Source organism: Alligator sinensis, unplaced genomic scaffold (assembly GCF_000455745.1).
Source record: "Alligator sinensis unplaced genomic scaffold, ASM45574v1 scaffold112_1, whole genome shotgun sequence".
Classification (NCBI taxonomy): domain Eukaryota; kingdom Metazoa; phylum Chordata; order Crocodylia; family Alligatoridae; genus Alligator; species Alligator sinensis.
Window position 1 is genome coordinate 1,716,102 of NW_005841892.1, and position 20,423 is coordinate 1,736,524.

General features: G+C 42.8%; 1 protein-coding gene across 3 annotated transcripts in view; it reads right to left on the reverse strand.

The window, feature by feature from the left end:
• Positions 1–20,423, reverse strand: part of CSMD3 (CUB and Sushi multiple domains 3) — a 1,313,655-nt gene that overhangs the window by 451,161 nt on the left and 842,071 nt on the right. For all 3 annotated transcript variants that reach the window (XM_025197227.1, XM_006018073.3, XM_006018072.3), the window contains 3 exons: positions 8,184–8,300; positions 2,675–2,890; positions 1,896–2,084 (listed from right to left, as the gene is read on the reverse strand). In XM_025197227.1, the coding sequence (XP_025053012.1) occupies positions 1,896–2,084; positions 2,675–2,890; positions 8,184–8,300 (522 nt within the window). The remainder of the gene's footprint in view (positions 1–1,895; positions 2,085–2,674; positions 2,891–8,183; positions 8,301–20,423) is intronic.

The window sequence follows — 20,423 nt, forward strand, 5'->3', positions numbered from 1 at the left end:
AATTAAGAATGTGACCATATGACAAATTTACTCTGGAACATTCTCGTTTTCCCATGGAGGAAAAGTCAAGTAAATACAACACATGGTATTTATTCTAGAGTAATACATCATTCTTTTGTGCAGCATTTCTTCTAATATTTCTACTAAGATGACCTCAATAGCGACTACTTTTGGCAGCTAATTTAAGAAAACCCTATTACAGATTAAATTTACTGAGAAGTAAAATATAGGATAAAATGATGTAGAAGGAATAAGATAGACAAGAAATGTAGCCTCTTTCTGTTTGAGGAATGTCCACAGGATGATAATGATTCCTTGGAGGATAAGACTCATTCTTATAGATGGTAAAACATCTCAACAACAGAAACCATACTCTACATTTCCAAATGTGCTAAAAATAGTAAAATCAGAGATAGGGGGAACCAGAATATTTACATTTAAGATTTGTTTGTTTAATTTTCTCTAAACATACTGTAACAAAATTTTAAACAAAGTCATTCAAGGTAAATTATGTGAAGCTCCTACCTTCTCGCTCAAGAGGATCTATATAGTGTAGACTTTTTCCTCATAACCATACAAATAATAAAAATGATTACAAGATCATTCACTATCTGCCAAGCTAGCAAGAGGGGGTTCACAGCTAGGTTGGTAAGTCTCTCTTGTGCACTGAGCATGAATGCATGTGCATGAACATACACATGATTTTCTACTTTAGGAAATAAAAAATGAGCAATTTTCTATTTTATACTTAAGTTCAAATTATTCCTTTTCCAAGGTAGACAGGGAAGTCTTAAAATTCTTAAAAGTCTTAAAATTCTATGCATCTTCCTTTCTCCTGTTCCCACATGGGCACTCAATGGTATTCATAAAAAAATTATAGGAAAAAACAAGCACAATATGCTTCACTAAATCAAATATGTAATAATTATTTTCTACATCTGGCTCCTCCTAAAGTGCTTACATCTCTGTTTCAGTTGATGTACTACTAATTCAGCTTACTAATACATAAAAATATATGTAACTAAATTTGCAAAATCAAGACTTTGAGGCACCTACCATTAATACAGGCTAATTGCAAAAAAATGTAATTAATTAATAGTCTGAATACCTCAAACTCTGGAAAAATTATTTCCATTTTCAATGTTATGGGTTATTATGGAATTTTATAAAACACATACAGACACACATAATTCCTTAAAATTAATGCTTTCATGAACAGCTCCTGCCAAAATAATACAATTATTTATTTATATTCTATATCACAAAAAAGACTAACAGATGAGGTTCTAGATCCATAAGCCAATGGGAGTTTTGATCTTGACTCCAATGGGCCTGCATTTTCCAACTCAGGTCCCTAAAATCAGATGCATAAATATATTTCCTTACTCTTAAAGATGCTAAAGATAAAATGTCAGTAATGTTGGATGCTCTCAGTCAAACTGAAAATCAAGACACATTCAGTTATCTATGTTGATTTAACATAAATAAGTCATTTACATGTTAAAGGTGACCTAGCAATAATTAAAATTACATCCCTCATGATATCATCCAGAAGCTTACGTATAAATGTACATGCCTTGTAGACATCCAATTTAGAAAACATTGGCCTAATTCACACACCTATTTCTGAACCTAGTCACCAGAACAGAAGGAAACACCATCTTCTAAATGTGAAAATGTATCAAAAGATGTTTTTCATTTACTAATTGTGAAGTGTCTATGGTAGTATACATACTGAATACAGAATCGGGAAACTGAAGAAATTAAACTGAAGATATATGGAAAATGTAAAAGTTTTGTAAAAAGGGTATTACCATGCTTATCCATGCTGTATATCAGCAACTCCATGGACAATGACTACACATACAAGCAAATGAAAGCAGCTGACCACGTACCCACACACCTTGGCAGAGGTGCACTCCATACACGTCGGCCACCACCAAGACATATAATCTCCGAAGCTCCTTCTAGACGGTATCCAGATGAACAGGAGAATGTCAAAGTATCTCCCACCCCAAAGTTAAATCCGATTCTGTTACCAAACTGTGGAATCCCAGGGTCCTCACAAGGCTCCAGATTATATTCTGAAAACAAAAAAAAAATCAGTTTGAATGCAATGAGAACAAATGTTTTCTACCTGGCAACTATATTTGTTATACAGCCTAATATTTTACTGATCATCAATAAAACTTTTAGCTCCAAACACAGAATGAGTGCATGTATAGTAAACTGGTGATTCATCTACATTTTAAATTCAAACTATTAAATGTACAGAGCATTTGTAAGATGCATAGCACAGCATGGTTTATTATTCTTATTAGAGCCATAAATGTCTCAGGCACATAAAACAAACTAAAATAATTGCACAGCATAAAACAATGACAAATTTCCTCGTGGGCTAAATTGGGATATTGCTACTTAAAATCGGGCTTACTCTGAATTTATTTTTCCTCCCTCAATAATGTTCCTTACAGGTTACTGTCATTTTCTTTACAGCATACTTTACATGTCTCAGCAGACGTTTAGTTTAGTTTCTGTTTAGTTTTACTTCCTGAGATACAACAAAAGTAATTTTATTATTTAAATAATAATACCACTTTAAGCTTTAAACCTCCCTTTTTATAAACAGTGAATTTTATTTGCTTTATATAAATGGATCATTTAATTCCCTTACCAGAGAAAGAAATGTTAAATCCTTCATATGATATTGAAAAATCTGAAATAAAGCGCAACTGAGCTCTGAAATTTCCATAGAGACCAGCATTGATTGGTGAAGGAAGATCTGAGCCAGTCAGACGTGCCAGTGGCTGCGTGAAACTGCCATTTTCTGTGATTAGTAGGTAGTCATGATGATCTTCCAAATGAAAGGTGTAAAAGGTAAACTGCACTCCTATTAGAAAAAAAAAATTAGATTTACATATCACATCATTAACACAAATGCAAGTATACCATTGATTACATTAATGCATTTAATTACAAAAGGTGGCTCAGAAAATTAAGCTTGTCCCATTTCCTTAAAAATGAATATCCTTCTAGAGTTTAATAGGCTTAAAATGTATTTCCAGCAGGTACTCTGATTTTATTACTGCACTTTACTTCTGCCTTGTAGCTACCAGATGTGGATATTTGGTTTGGATAACTCATGGAACACACTAATCTTTCCAGATAGAAATCAAATGATGTTTCCTTATCCACTTTAATAATGATAAAAGTATTACAAAATGTTTTGCAATGCTACAGAACGTTGAAACAGGGCAGTATATCTTTTTCTCGCTAGCGTTACATGAAGGTGAACCATTTTGGCTCAGATATTCTGGTAGGGTAGAGGCTGGGGGTTGTGGTGTGCATCCTGTTTATCCTGATTTATAATAGGAGGTGATTGCATGGTTACCTATAGCAACTCTTTGGCCCAGGCAGTAAAAGTAATGTAAGTAATTTGTAAACATAACACATCAAGCTGCATACATGTAACACTAAATCGTAGCAGAGGTGAAGTAGAAATCAGCCATGCAGAGATATCCATGGAGAAAAACTGCTCCTATGAAATGTTAAGACACTGACACACATTACACTAAAGATGTAATGGGTTTATCGCATCTTAAGTAGCGACCTGGCCACACGTTAATTCAATAAATGGTGTTATAAAACCAAGAATAAAATATGTGTAATAACCTTGTTGCTGGTTCCTATCATGCCTTTGACTGAACATATAGCCAGTGCTCCCAGCCTCCAGAGCACACAGGTACACAAACGTGTGCTCCGGAGGCTGGGAACACTGGTCAACTGATTTGGGCTCCCAGGTGGGGAGCATAATGGGCTCCCCTGGCTGGGGGCTTTGATTAACTGATGGATCTCCTAGCCATGGAAATTCAGGATACTCCCTACCCACTTGGCTGAGAGCTCTGATCACTATGTGCACCCTCAGCTGCAAATCCCATCAGTGATCAGATCTCTTAGCTGCAGTGGTGCAGGCACCATGGACTGCTCCCACAGTTAGGCTAAGGGGGCTTCCAGCCACTGAAGCAAAGATTACTGGTGCAAGAGGAACCCAGGATCATGATCCCAGGATCCTCCTGCACCAACAATATGGTGTTTGATCCCACAATTGCACCTCCTGTCATGCACATGTGGAATGACAGGAATATTGATTGTTGGGATCATGCATCAGAGCCCTTCACATCCTTTTTTAACGTCTGCCATTGGCCTTAGTCAACAACTGCAAAATCACCTAATACTGTAGCTTTATTATTTTTGTTCCCATTTATTATTCTCTTGTTGAAGAAAAAATGCCATATTGAAATTTCTATTTTGGGGCAGCTTTTGAGGAAGGGGGATTGGGAGGAAGGAGCTTGTGTGACTACAGTTATGACAACAATAAAAACAGAAAAGAGAGAGGATGTGGGGGAGATCAGGCTTGCCGCTTTTCTTGAGTGAAGCTGCTTTCCCAGGCTGCTGCCTGCAGGGCTTCCTGCAGAGCCGTGGAGCTGCACAGAGCCCAGTGCTTCATTCCATGGCTGTAGAGGCAGCAAATTAAAACTCCTTCAAAGAGTTTTAGTTTGCTGCACCCTGAATCACTCAAGGCACATTACGCCACGAAATTTCCTACAGCAGCTAGAATTAATGCGCAATGTGCCGCCAACGAGTGCAAACACCGACACCATTAAAGCGGTGCAAAAGCATTTAGACCACTTAAAATGTTGTGCACACATGCCTCTCATTTTGTCTACACACAGCCTAATACTGTTAAGTGCATAAATCCAAGAATAGCATTCCTTCTCTTCACTACAATGTTGTATTGGAAGTTTGCATTCTTGGTTACCTATACTTGACCCCCACATTTTTATTCAGTGTTGCTGCTGTATGGAATACACTACCATCCTACATGTTCAACCTTCCCTTCGGCTGTATTAAAACTATTGGTAATGTTTTTCAAATAAATCCCTCCATTCCTCAGATTATGATCCAGATCATTTTGTTTAACTGGCCTATTCCCATCTCTACTTAACACTCCCTTTGTTAAGAGAATAATTAATGGTGGCAAACAATAATTCATAGGGAAGCACCAGGCCTGTCTACTTGCCTGAGTTGCACAGGGGCCCAGTGCTTCCCTCTGCGGCTGCAGTGCCCCCTGGGACTGCCCAAGCCAGGTGCCTGTGGGTGGGTGCTGCCTAGGGGGGCACCACCCCTGACGGAGGGAAATACCAGCCCCGCCACACCCCAGGAACTGCTCTGTCTGCCGGCAGCTCGCTCTCCCCTCCATGCTGGAGAGGTAGGTAAGTCAGTGGGGTGTGTGCATGACATGGGGGTTTAATCAGCCCTAAATTGAAGTGGTGTTTTTTAAAACCCACCGCTTCAATTTACGGCCCCTGTTTCATTGACACATGCCCTTAACTAGCAATAGGAAGGAGGTATTACTCTGGCTTAGGAAGGAGGTATTATTCTGGCTAAAATGAGCGAGACCCATTTTGGAGATCCATCTCATAAACACATGATCCAACCAGTTCCCATAAGGACAAAGGTCTTCACTCAAATAGGAAACAGGTGAAGGACAAACACCAAATTTTGGATTTTGCAGATGCAGACCCCAATCAAATATTTTTTCAGTTCATTTTGGCCCTGGGATTGGCAAGTTTCATGATAATTATTCAGGACTCAAGTCTGGTCTACATTGCATCATTTGCCAAGAAAATTTAGGTTCTGATGAATGTTTCCCCACACACACCTTTCACAAGAAAGCAGAACCCAACAAAAGTGTAAGTGGTAGGGATTTTTCAATCAATATTCGAGTTTGTTATGACATTTCTAAGCAAGACCCAAAAGTATATCATCTTAGCTGTTGTCATACAGTTCAGTTTTCAATAAAAAATGTTATAATCATTTTAATATATGCTTTCTGACAGATTATGCTGTCACAAGAGAAAAAGTTTAAAAGATATGTTTAGATAGGCTTTTGTTTCCCCCCTTTTCTCTCTCTCTCTCTTTTTTTTTTTTAAAGAAATGAGGGTTTGGGTTTTACAACCCAAGTAAAATAATAAAATGTGATGCTCAAACTTCCTTTTTCAATACCTTTACATTTTCCCATTAGTTCATAAATGTAAAAACAAATCTGATATTTCATCCTTAGAAATATTTCTACGTGTGACATAAACACAGTATATTTTTTTATAAAGTAATACTAAAAGCAAAACAAAAAAAGATTTGTTAAAACCTATGAAAAAGAAAATGCAAAACATGTTTTGCTACAATAGTCTCTTTCCTATTTCAGAATTATGGCTATTTTAATGAAGGTTTTGTTTGGAAAGACATTTGTCAAATTTCTAGCAAAAGTAGTTAATGTGATTAGTTTCAGATATTATTTTAACTTTTCCTATTAATATTGCACAGGCTTTTTAATACTTATTTGCAAAGCTTAATAGTGGTCCACAAGAAATAAATTTAAAGCATAGTTAATACTACCTATAATGTTGAACATGAAGTTAATCATATTTTTTATTAACAACCTGAGATAATAGGTCTGCTGTATTTTCAAGCCTCTCAATTTTCCCATCTAGCAAAAGCAATGGATCTGTACTCATCTGGCACTAGCCAAGGGACCCAATTCCAGGACAGATCAGGTGAGTCTGGTCAGGGTTGGGTACTACTGTGGGCGACACGGGGCTGACAGGAGGGGGGGTTTGATCTGTGACTCAGCCAGAACAGCTGAAGCAGAGTTTGCAAGGGAGAAGCACTTCATGCTTGGATACTGGAGGGTGACATGCAGGCTCCTGTTGATAGCAAAGAGTCCTGGAGTTGGTTTTGTTCAATATCTTCATCAACGACCTGGAAGATATGATGGGGTACACCCTGAGCAAGGCTGCAGATGCCACCAAGCTGGGGGGTAGTAGATATGCTGGAGGGTAGGCATAGGATTCAGAGAAACCTTGACAAATTGGAGGACTAGACCATAAGAAATCTCATGAGGTTCAATAAGGACAAATGCAAAGTCCTGCACTTAGGACAGAATAATCCCATGCACTGGTACAGTCTTTGGGTCAACTGGCTAAGCAGCAGCTCTGCAGAAAAAGCCCTGGGGGTTACAAGCTGAATATCAGCCAGTAGTGTGCCCTCGTTGCAAAGAAGGCTAAAGGCATACTGGGATGCATTAGTAGGAGCATTGTCAGCAGATCAAGGGAAGTGATTATTCCCTTCTATTCAGCACTGGTGAGGCCACATGTGGAGTAATGTGTTCAGTTTTGGGCCCCCCACTACAGAAAAGATGTGGACAAACTGGAGAGATCCAGTGGAAAGCAACTAAAATGGTTAGGGGCTAGGAAACATAACTTCTGAGGAGAGGCTGAGGAACTGAGTTTAGTTAGTCTGGAGAACAGAAGACAGAGAGGATGTAATAGCAGCCTTCAACTACCTAGAAGCGTGGTTCTAAAGAGAGTGGAGTTAAACTGTTCTCAGTGGTGGAAGATGACAGAACAGCGAGCAATGGTCTCAAGTTGCAGCAAGGGAAGTTGAGGTTAGATATTAGGAATAATTTTCACACTAGGAGGATAGTAAAACACTGAAACAGGTTACCCAGAGAGGTTGTGGCATCTCCATCCTTGGAGGATTTTAAGACCTGGCTAGACAAATCCTTGGTTGGGATAGAGTTGGGGATGGTCTTGCTTAAAGCAAGGGGTAGGACTACATGACCTCCTGATGTCCCTTCCAGCCCTAATTTACATTATTCTTTGACTCAGCTGAGTAACAGGATCTGTCATGGGCCAGCTCCAATCAGTGACACTGTCAGTTTAATGTGCGATACAAATGAGCTACAAAATTGTTACACATTATATATAGAATAACTTTGTGGCTTGTTAACCCTACTGTCAGATGACTTCAACATGTGACCAGATTACTATTCAAGGTATGATTAACCTGTTAATCATGTCTTAAATGTAACATGTCAGGGGCCTCAGAGTATAAATTCTTTGGTGAATCATTTTTGCTGTATGTTTGGATATCACCAACAATAGTGGGGTCCTAACCCATTACCAAGACCCCTAGATGCTACCATAACATACATGCATACATGTATAAATATTTACAGTAAATATTCTAGCTCATCAATGCAAACCTGATTTTGCATATGGAACATGACATACTGGATTGAAATAAATAAGGCTGAAATAAAAACAAAAATCTAAATCATTTACCTTTTCCATGGGTGACATCCACAGTCCATGTACAATTCAGTGAATTTGGATAAAGTTCAGGATAACCAGGTGATAAAATTGTTCCACTGGGTCCTCTAACATCTCCTCCACATAACGCTAGAAATAATAAATGAACACATTAACACAATAAACTATTGGATCCAGGCTGGATCCAGCCACATGGAGCTTCCACTGCTCCCTGCTCCACATTGTAAACACTTAGTGATATAAACGAGCTAAGAAGTCTATAAACTCTATTTAAAGTATGTTCTATTTGTGAGTTATTCAATTATTCTAGATGCAGCATATCTCTAATCATAACTAATATTTACACAAAGTGAAAGATAACACAATCATTTCATTGTTGACATTCTTTTATTAGCAAGTATTGCAACATTGGATTTCAAGTTATGCCAATTATTTTCAGATAATTCCTCCTGAAAAAGGCATCCTTCTTATAGAAAAAATAATATTTTCTATTTTCAGAATTAGTATTGGCACTAAAAAAAATTATGTTTTCAATGGGGAGAGAAAAGAACTGATGGATAAGAAGTGACAGGCTAGAATGAAAAGATGAGCTCAAGATTCCTACTTGAAGTAGTTAAAACCCCATTGTATCATCCTAAAAATGTTTAGAGACCCTTTCAGAACATATTTTGGTCAGGGTCAGATGAGAGGAAGTAAGACATACATTTCCATAAGTCCTATCACCCTTTTTGTCCCAACAGGTCTTTCCTTTAACTATAACAAAGGCTAGTCACAATTGTGCACTAATTGAAGACAGACATGTAAATAAAAGATCAAACTATTCTCAAGATCATCCCTTCCAGGTCTTGTTACTAGAGCGTTCAAATAGTATACAGAAAAACTTCATTCATTTGAAATGCAGGGGAATAAACAATACCAACTTCAAAATAAATGGGTTTGAATTATCCAAATTACTATGGGTACATAGAAACTTAGTTCACCCACATGTAGACCTTACACTTAGATGCACCCGAGTAGGGTTAGGTCCATATAAGTGCAAAAATTTCCTGCCAACCTCAGTCAACCCCCCTGCGGATGCACTAATCCTCAATCTTATCCCTGATCATGTCAAACTGCCCCCAGTCCTGCCAACACTGCCACTCACCCCTCTGCACCCAGGGCCCCACTAACCTTTTTGTTCAGTTAGCTAGATGGGTGGTGCTAGATCTGAGGAACTCAATCCAGTTGTGGGGGGTTGTGCAGTCTAACCCTTATCCATCTGTCTGGGGCAGTGATGGGGCAGAGCAGCCCTGATCTGGGTGCATGAGCAGTGGGGACAGGATGAGGTTGCATGGAGCAGCCCTGATGCAGACATGTTGGGGAATGAAATGTGGCAGAGCAGAGTGGTTGTAATCTGGATGCATGGGGAGCAAGGTAGAGTGGCATGTCCCTGATCTGGACACACGAGAGGATAGGTGGGGCAGATCAGTCCCGATCTGGATACACAGTGGGCGGAAGGGGCAGAGCAGCCCTGATCTGGACATGCAGGGGGGTTAAGTTATGGAGCAGCCCTGATCTGGATGAGTGCAGGGAAGAAGAGGAAGCATCTCATTCCCAATCTAAATGCGTCTACATGTGTGTTGGGGATAAGGGGGGGGGGGAGGGGCAGAGTATTTTGGCCCAGATCTGGACATGAGATGAGGAGGGAGCAACCTGGCCTGATCTGGATGTGTGATGTGTGGGCTCTGCCCTGATCCCTCTGTATGAGCAAGGGCCTGGGTGAGGCTTGATCCAGCCGCATAGAGCTTCTGCTTCCTGTGCCATGTTCTCTGACCAGTGGGGCCTAGAAAAATGGCTTCAAATGCCAAAGTAGCTGTATTTTGAATTATCCATATCTTAAAGCATACAAAAAATTAAACTTTCAGCTGGGGAGTGACAATATCTTCAAAGTATGTTCAATATTTGAACTATCTGAGCTAACTAACAAGATTTTCCTGTATAGCGGCATCCACTATAGGGGAAGTGAAGGATAATATAAGTGCCCAGAATATAAAATATGCACCTCTTCTGCCAATTGGCAATGGTGGTTTGTTAGTAGTTTTGGATATTGGATAGTTAGTAGTTTTACAATGAATAGTGCCTAGTCACTGGAGATTATATGTTTTTTAAGCTTGAGTTTTCACTAGTTATTTGACCAGCGCAGTTCACTTTAATTGCACCCTCTCCTCATAAACATCTTTATTTAAATCTCAGGTGAATGTATAATAACTCCTGAAAGAAAAAAAATTATACATGATTTGAGCAGTGAGAAGGTACTATACATTTTAGAAATATTATTATTTCACTTTTTATCAGGGGCATGCCCATGCACAATAGCTGTTACTCCAAGCAGATTTTTTTTTTTTATAACAGTTTCTGCATTTACAGAATTCTCACAATAAAACTCAGATATATTATAAAGCAAGACATCAGTTTCCAAGGCAATTTATTAGGCTGTAAATTAAAGGTATTTATCCCTTTCTTTTTTCTTAACCTAATTACATTTGGTATATAAGGTGATCCCAGGATTTTAGAAAACAGTCAACTCTTTCCTTCTGTCACTAGATTTCATTTAACCAACATAGATTTTTTTTTCAGAAAAGCTGTTTGCAATTCTTAATTAACATTAGTAGCTCTTCCAAATTAATTAACATGAAATCTCCCTTGTCAACCCCAAATAATCAAACTCTCAGACAGTGTCCTTTCAGAATAATCTGTACTGGCTTCAATGATGGTTTCTCATAGTCTGCATTTTAATGTGAAAGAGAATTCAATACCGCAGTTGCTAACAATAAGGTTTTCTCTTTGGTTCAGTCTCATGGAAATCCCATGCTTTAATGTGATTCCAAAACTAGTTCCAATATTTTGGCACTGCAATTACCACAAGAAGCAACATAAGCATATTTGTGTGTGTCTACACGTGTATGGAATCAAAGCAGCTCGACTGATCTTCTGGTGAAGTAATAAAATTTGGGAGATTGAAGCCAAAATGTGGCTAGATACAGCAGGATTACAATGTCCAAACTTAGATTTGGTTGCACTGAGATATTCCAGGGTGCAACTTGTCAGTGAACTTGGCGCAGCTAGGCTTGTCTTCTATTTCACTATACAAGTTGGGTAGAATCCAGTAGAATGCAGATCGATACAACTTTTACTAGAGGGCAAGATCCATTAAGATGCAGGTTTTACCATTTTTCATAATTCCACGAAAAAGTAGCTAACCTACATATATTTAATGTAAGTAGCCAAAACTCAACAGTTAAACCAATGCTTAAGCCTCTTGTTGAACCAGTGCCCAGAGTGTGGGGAAACACCCTAGGGAGTTTACCTGAAAACTCTTTCTCACTTTCCTTTACTGTAAGCCTTGTAAGAAGAAGCAGGTAAAAGGGAACCAATTCAGGAGCAAGGTGCAGCAAGCAGGCCAACTGACAGCAAAGTCTGCTAGGGAAGGTCTGCTTGGAAGGAGAGGCAGGAAGAGAGAGGTGGGGATTAAGAGACCTAGAGAAAGGATTGCAGAAAGTCACAATGCTAGACTCAATGCCACTTCCACTTCTTCCCTTTTTTGCACCTGGGAGGTGTCTATCCAGGCAGAACTGCTCACCTGTCAAGGCTTCTACCAAGGTCCTAGTTTGGCACTGTGGAGACTGCAGCTTGCAAGTTCCTTCCTGTGACAGCCAGATGGGGGAATGCCTGCAATGTCTGCAGTGCCTCCTGGTAGTGTACCTCAGGAAGCAGACAAGAAAGCTACAGGAGGAGGTGGCAAGGCTCCAAAGCATCCCTTACCATGAAGACTTCATTGATTTAGTGCTAAGGAGACCTCTAGGACTGTGGAGGAAGGACTGCCAGAGATGGAGCTAAAGAAAGAAGAAGAAGGTGGAAGCTAGAAACTTATGACCTCTAGTAGCAAGCAGAAACCTTCATTTCCACCTGCAGGAGTTTTCCTGAAGAAAAGATATGGAGTCCTAGCAAATGAGAAGCATGTTCCATTGGTGGAAGGCGACCAGGCATCCCCAAGGGTGGGAGGATCGAAACCATTGCCACCAAGAGGAAGCGATTGGTGGTGGTGGTTGTGGTTAGACACTCCCTTCTGTGGGAGCCTGGAGCCCAGATCCAAGATGTCACAGAAGAGTTACTGAGATTCATCTGGCCCTCTTACTACCCCAGGATTCTCATCTATGTGAACACCAATGGTATTGCCAGGGGTCACCCTGAGCAGATCAAAATGGGCAGATTGGCAGATAGGCAGATGAAATGGGCGGATGAGAATCTGATGGTGTTTAACACTGAAAAATGCAAGGTTCTCTACCTTGGGAGGAAAAACCTGCAGCATGCTTATAGGCTTGGCAGCGCAACAGTGGTTAGCACTACAGATGAAATGGACTTGGGGGTCATGATTGACCACAAGATGAACATGAGTCTTCATTGTGATGCTGTGGCTAGTAAAATGAGCAAAGCATAGATACATAGGTGCTTCTCAAGCCCATAGATGCTTCTCAAGCAAATCCTGGAACATCATTCTCCCATTGTACTCAGCCTTGGTGAGGCCGCAGCTGGAGTACTGTGTCCAGTTTTGGGCTCCACAATTCAAAAAGGATGTGGAATAGCTTGAGAGAGTGCAGAGGAGAGCCACACGCATGATCATAGGTCAGGAAAACAGACCTTATGATGACAGGATGAGAGCCATGGGACTCTTCAGCCTGGAAAAGCACAGACTCAGAGGCGATCTGGTGGCCACCTATAAGTTTATCAGGGGTGTTCATCAGGATCTGGGGGAACATCTGTTAACCAGAGCGCCCCAAGGGATGATGTTTGAACAGTCACAAACTCCGCCACGACCAATTCAGGCTTGACATAAGGAGGAGAGGCCAGAAGGTCTTGCAGAACTCGGCAGGTAACCTATTGACACCTAGGGCTTTGCCAGAGGTGAGGCCAGCCATGGTGGCTGCCAGCTCTTCCATAGACAATTCCTACTCAAGCTTGCTGGCCTCCAGGGCACAGAGATATGGCAGGCCCTCATGGAGTTCCTACGTGGCCTCAGGGTAGGACAACTCAGCTCAACTGCAAACAGGTTACGATAAAAGGCGATGGCATGCTCATGTACTTCGCCCAGGTCCGTGATTACCCGGCCCTTGGGGATCTTCAGGTGATCTAAGACTTTGCTCACTGCCCACTGCTGCTCCAGGTTGAAGAAGTGGGTTGGGGCATCAGGTTCTGCCAGCTCTTGGCAGTGTGGATCCTTGCTCCACAGGCCACACTCTCTGCCAAGTCATGCAGGCATTTCCTGCAGAACCGGAGGCTCTCATGCAGCACTGCATCACTGCTGGCAGCCAGCAGGGTGGCTCAGGCTCTGCCACATCTTCCTCCAGCTCTCAGATGCAGTGACACAGTTCATTTGAAGCCAGCTGGGTGTACTGCTGGCAAAAAGCCTGGATCTGTACCTTGTCCACATCCCTCCATAGCTTCCAGGAGGAGTAACTCAGTCTCGTGGCCTCCCAACCCCGCTAAATGTGGCTGAAGCAGTCCCGGAAGTAGGAATCTTGAAGCAGGCTGACACTGAAGCATAAATAGGGCACCCGTGCACAGGATCTCCCCAGCAGGCTCAGTTGACAGTAGGCCAGGCCATGATCTGACAGGCCCAAGGGAATGATGCGGCTACTGCACAGGACTGGCAGATGGTGCCTGGTGACAAAGTCAGTCAAGGCAGGCCATGGTGAGATCATCAGCACTCATCCTGGCCCAGGTGTACTGGTGCGTGTCAGGATGCAGGGCTCATCAGATGTCCATGAGGCCTGCAGTCTCCAGGGCAGACTGCATCTTGCGGGCTGAGGGCAGGTGAGGCTCAGGCCCCATGTGATCTAGCGAGATATCAACGGTGCAGTTAAAGCCCCAACCTACGAGGAGTAGGTCATCATCCTCACTAGTGTTGCACAGGAGGGCAGCTAAGGTCTCAAAGAAAGCAACCATCTCCTAGCCATCAGTGGGTACATAGATGTTGACGAGTAGCAGGTCATGTGCTAGGGTGACGCGGACAGTCATAAGGCGGCTGGGGATGATCTCCTGCACCACTGCCGTATCATGCTGTAGTTGTGGTGATTGAAGAGTCATGATCCCAGTGTTAAGGTTGATGCCATGGCTCAGGAACAAGCAGCCTTGCCAGACAGCATGCCAAGCCACCTGGTTGACCCCATCGGAATGTGTCTCCTGGAGGAAGGTGATGGCCAGCCGCTTTTGGTGTAGGAACACCAGGACAGCCTCCCGTTTAACCGAATCTCAACAGCCATTGATGTAAAAGTGCCAATGGTTATAGCTGCCATGGGTGTGGGTATGGGAGAGGAAGAGTGAGGTAAGGTGTAGGTAGAAGAGTGAGCACCCAAGAGCAGAGCAAAAAAGCAGAGACAGGTTGGGGAAGGCCTATCATGCCTTACTCTAGTCCGGGGACCCCGCCAGGCCCCACTCATTTCTCACCCACTGTGTGAGCTTCTCCAGATGGTAAGCTGTCTGCCGAGTGTCTAGATCCTGTTGCATAAGTTTGGCCACAGCTCTGGCAGCCTTGAAAAAGAGTTTAGGATCTGCACACCACTGGGGGATGTGCCCCGCTACATTCTTCTTTCCTTTGGTCTGTTTCAAAAAGGCCAGGAGACCCCCATAGTTAGGGCTGACCGGGAGGGTCTGCCAACATAGGCTGGACATTTCCAACAGAAACATGGCAAGGCTGCACTCCAGGTGGGAGCTCACCCATAAATGCAGCATCTACACCCTCAATGTCTAGGCACATCAGCTTCCTCTCATTGTCCAGGTGAAGGACTGGCTCTGGGAGAGTGATCCCTGCCTTCTTGGGGGTAGAGAGGTCATCCTGCTCTCGAGCTCACTTGTGACAGTCAAAAAGCTGGATCTCCATCTCACTAGCTTCATCATCCAATTCAGTAGGCTAGGACATGACCAAGAGGTCAGCAGACTCCTCTGCCACCCCCTGGATCAGGCCTCCAGAAGAGAGGCATTCTGAATTACTTTTATTGCCACCTGACTCTGGAAGCTGGAAGACAGATAAGGGGATGATGACGCACACCTTTTCCTTCCCCACCTCCAAGCCATCCTTGTCCACAGTCAACAGGGTCACCAACATGAAAGCCAGAGTGGGGTCAGACTCTCCAGCAGGGCCTCTCCCCCCGCCCCCGCTCCCCGGTGTCAGCTAAGGAGAGTCCCAGTGGGGATGGGGGGTCCTGAGAGGCCCCCTTCACTTTCCATGGGGTGTCCTGAGAGGCCCCCTTCACTTTCCTCTCATTGTTCCTCTTCTTCCTAGTGGCAGGTGGCTCACCCTTCATAGGGGATGCCACAGTCATTGGCCACCCAGCCTCCTCAGCCAGGACAGTCAGGGCAGGCAGGGTGCAAGTGGAGGCATCAGCCCCTCCACCTGGTGGGGCCTCTGCACAGGGCGGGGGGGTGGACACCATAAGTGGAATGGGCAGGGGAGAGGGCTGGGGAGTAGTCCCAGCCCCTCCACTGGATTGTGCTCTTGCACCAGAGACCCCAGCCTCCTCAGATGGAACAGGGGTGAAAGGAGGTCAGGAAGAGCTCCCAGCCTCCCTGGGTGGGGCCTGTGTCCCAGAAGTGGATGCACCATTAGTTAGTGCCGCTGCAGTCACTGAAGTTCTGCCTGCTTTCACCCGTGGGCACTGGGCTGCTAGGTGGGAAGAGCTACCACACTGGAAACACATGGTCTCCCCCAAGGAAAAATAAATCACAAACCTCAGCCCTTCAAACATGAGGTTCAAGGAGTGAGGCAGAGACAGCAGGCCCTCCCTGAAGAGCATGAAAACCTGCCTTCTAAAAGCCAGGTCATACTTTAGCTTTGGGTCCTTACTTCCAATCATCAGTCAGCAAAAGGGACTCATTGGAACCCCATAGGGCTCAGGTTCCTTGGCCAGCTCCCAGTTGGTCACCTGTGGGGACACGTTGGAAATCACCACCCTCACTGCCTCTGTGTCTAGGGGTGTGACAAGATAGTGTACTCCCACAATGTTCAGGCCCTCTGTGCATACCCTGTTGACCAGGGTGGAAGTGCTCAGGTAAATCACTGGGACTGTGTTAACACGAGCTGTGTAATGTATGTTACGCTATCTCAGGACACCAGCTAGGGCACCTACGCAGACCTCAACCCTGACATAGGGAGGGGTGTGAACCCTCAAGCCATGGGTAAGGGTGAGGTCTTAGAGGCATCCCCATGCCAGCTGCTGGGTGTAGGAGCAGCCATTTCTGGTAGGACAGGGTTAATATCAAAATCCAAGGCTAAGGGAATGAAGAAAAAGTTTTGTATATTAACTACAAAGATAAGTGTCTGGGAATGCAGCCAAAAAAGACAAAAATAAAAAGTTAAGTGTCTGGAGGGAAGGGGAGGGAAGGGGAGGGGAGGAAAGTGGGGAAATGAAAGTGTCAGGGAGGGGCTTATGGTGGTTAGGAATAAAGCAGAAACAGGAAAAAAAGGAGCGGGATTGAGATCACCCCTCAAAAGGCAAGACATAGAAAAAGAAAATAACTCCCCACAACAGACAAGCAGAAAAGAAAGGAAGAAATAAAAAGAAACAGTAAGAAAAAAGCTGTCAAGTAGCAACTTGCAGACAAAGAAACTTGAAGTAAAGGGGGAGGGGACAAAGAGCAGAAAAAAAGAAGAAACACTGCAAAAATTTAAGAAAAAATATCAGAAAGGGAGATAAACAGAAGCAAAAGACCTTTAGATAGGTGGGAGTCAGGAAAAAAAAAAAAAGAGAGAGGAAGCCGGGGAGTCTTACGCTCAGGATCACCCCACACAGCTCCAAGTGAGCCTGGTCCAAAGTGTCCAAAGCAGGAGGAAGGAAGGAAGAAAGAAAGGAAGGAGAGCAATAGAGTAAATATTTCAGAAAAGTAGACTTTGACTGACTCAGGGAACAGATGGGCAGGATCCCCTGAGAGACCAGTCTGAGGGGAAAAGGACTCCAGGAGACCTGGTTGTATATTAAAGAAATTTTACTGAGGGCATGGGAACAAACCATCCCAAATGAGCAGGAAGACTAGCAAGTATGACAGAAGACTAGCCTGGCTTCACAGGGAACTCTTCAGTGAGCTAAAACACAAAAATGAAACTTACAGGAAATGGAAATGTGGGCAAACAATGAGGGAGCAGTATAAGAGTATTGCTCATTCAGGCATGAATTAAATCAGGAAGGCCAAAGCACAACTGGAGCTGCAGCTAGCAAGGGTCATGAAAGGTAACAAGAAGGGTTTCTACAAAGATGTCAACAACTAGGAAGATGAGGGAAAGTGTGTGTCCCTTACTAAATAAGGGGGAGGCGACCTAGAGACAGATGACACAGAAAAAGCTGAAGTATTCAATACGTTTTTTACCTCGGTCTTCACAGGCAAAGTAAACTCCCAGACTACTGCACTTAATAGCAGTTTGGGGAAGAGGTGAGCAGCTAATGATGGCAAAAGAACAGGTTAGGGACTATTTAGAAAAGCTGGATGTGTACAAGTCCATGGGGCTGGACACGATGCACCCAAAAGTGCTGAGAGTTGACCAATGTGATTGTAGAGCCCCTGGCCATTATCTGTGAAAACTCATGGTGGTTGGGACTGGTCCTGGGTGATTGGAAAAGGGTAAATATAGGGCCTATCTTTAAGAAAGGGAAGAAGGAGGATCTGGGGCACTACAGACTGGGCAGTATCACCTGTGTCACTGGAAAAATCATGGAGTAGGTCCTCAAGGAATCTATTTCTAAGCACTTGGAAGAGAAGAAGGTGATTAGGAAGAGTCCGTGTGAATTCACCAAGGGCAATTCATGCCTGACCAACCTGATTGCCTTCCTATGATGAGGTGACTAGCTCTGCGGATGCAGGAACAGAAATTAATGAGAGACACCTTGACTTTAGCGAAGTTTTTGTTATGGTCTCCCATAACATTCTTGTAGGCAAACTAAGGAAGTACAGGTTGGATGAATGGACTGTACGGTGGACATAAACTGGCTACTTGTGGGGCTCAAAGCCTTACTAGTAAAACACTGGAACAGTTACCCAGAGAGTTGGTGGAATCCTCATCCTTAGGGGTTTCTAAGACTTGGGTAAACAAAGTAGTGGCTGGGATGATATAGTTGGAGGTGGTCCTGCTTTGAGCAGGCAGTTTCACTAAATGACCACCTGAGGTACCTTCCAACCTTAAATTTTCTATGATCAGCTTAGAAATTCTATTTCTAATACACTTTATGCTATGCTGGAACAATCCATAAATGTTAGCAGCTGGCTCATGAGAGCTCTTGTACTTAATCATCACCCCTCCAGTGCACCATCTCTTGAATAATCCAGCACCAACATTTCCTTTTTAGACACCATAATCACTATCTAGAGTGGTAAAATATAGACTGCCATATACAAGAAACCCATGGACCAACATACATATCTGCACAGAACCAGCAAGCACCCTAAACACACCAAGAAAGATGTAAAATACAGCCAGGCCCTCCAATACCACTGAATTTGCACTGAGGAGAACACCCATGATCGTCACCTCACAAATCTCAAAAGGTTTTTCATTCAGCAAAGATACTCCTCTAGAGAGAGAGATCACACTTTTGAGAGAGCCACCTGGAAACCACGTGAAGAACTGCAACAGTACAGAAAGAAAATCCCCATGAATTGCACACCACTAGTTATGGCATATCATCCCTCCCTGGAATCTATATGGAATTCAAAAAATTGCAACCCATACTAGAAAGCAACCCAATTCTTAAAGAGATCGTCTCAGAACCACCCATCCTAGCCTTTAAAGAAGCACCAAACCTCACCAACCTCATCACCAGAAGCAAATTTTCTATGGCCCAAAACACCAAATGGATCCAGACCATGCCATGCCAAGAAATGTAAAACCTGCCAACACATCTCCACCACCCCACAATAACCACACTCCACAACAGCACCATAAGCATTCCTGGATCTTACAGCTGCACCTCCAGAAATGTAATTTATCTCATCCAGTGCACCAAATGCCCTGATGGAAAATATGTAGGAGAGACCAAACAACAACTGTGCGCTTGAATGAATGCACACTGGAAATCTTGCAAAGACAAGAATACCCAATTACCTGTGGGGGTACATTTCTCACAAGAAAACCACTCTTTGTCCAATCTCTCAGTTCTAATCCTCAAGGGGAATTTACAAAACACCCTTTTCAGATGAGCCTATGACCTTCATTTCATCAACCTACTGGATACAAAAAAATAATGGACTAAATATAGACATCATATTTATGACACATTATAATCTGCCTAACATGTGATACCACAGGTAACCTCTCTACTTTTTACCAGCTATAATCTTATCACCAGGTCTACATTCCACTCCCACCCCCACCTGTCTCTCACCCATTGACTGTCTCAATTTACTTTTCCACTGACTGGCTCTCTCACATGCATACTGGTCCCTGGTTTTCATTCCATCTAGAAAGAGCACAGACCAATTGCAGATGTTTCCTCAGTCTGATGAAGGGTGTTTGCACCTGAAAGCTTGCAATGAAGAATTTTCCCAACTATTTTATCTGGTCTAGTAAAAGATAAATCAGACTTACCCAAAGAACCTTGTCTGCCTATGTCCTTAGACCAACATGGCTACAGCCTATATCCTTGTACTTAAGATGCAGCTTATTGTAGCATTTTGAGACCTGCTTGGAATACTTCCCTGAAAAATCTAGGAGGTTTGAGAATACTGGTTGTCCCTCCTCTTTGTCCCAAAGTACTTTTAAAAAAGTTCTCTATGTATTACAGAGCTTTCTTACAGTGAACCTCTGATTGGCTTTGAAGTTCAGTGCTAGTTTTTCTCTGCTGAAAACTCTCTGACTACACTTACATTTTTTTGGTCTAGGTCAGTTTATAGTCTCAGTGCTGTTTCCCATAACAGAACAAACTCCTTTACATTTACTTAGAACTCTCAGAGCAAGGTGTTATCCATGTACTGTATTTCATTTCATTCGAATGCTTCCTATCTCAAAGTGCAAAAGGAAGAACTTAAGAACAAGTTAGGATAAAGGAACAAGGAAGATAAGTGTCAGCATGTGACCTTCAGAAGGAGAAGCATCAGAGTTCAGGAAAAAGAGATAACAGTAAGTAACTACTCTTGGGTTCTATGATGGAAATTACCAGCAAGAATGCCTCAGAAACACCAGATGGCAGGGATCAGAGTCGGAAGGCAGGAGTTACATGATACTAGGGAAAG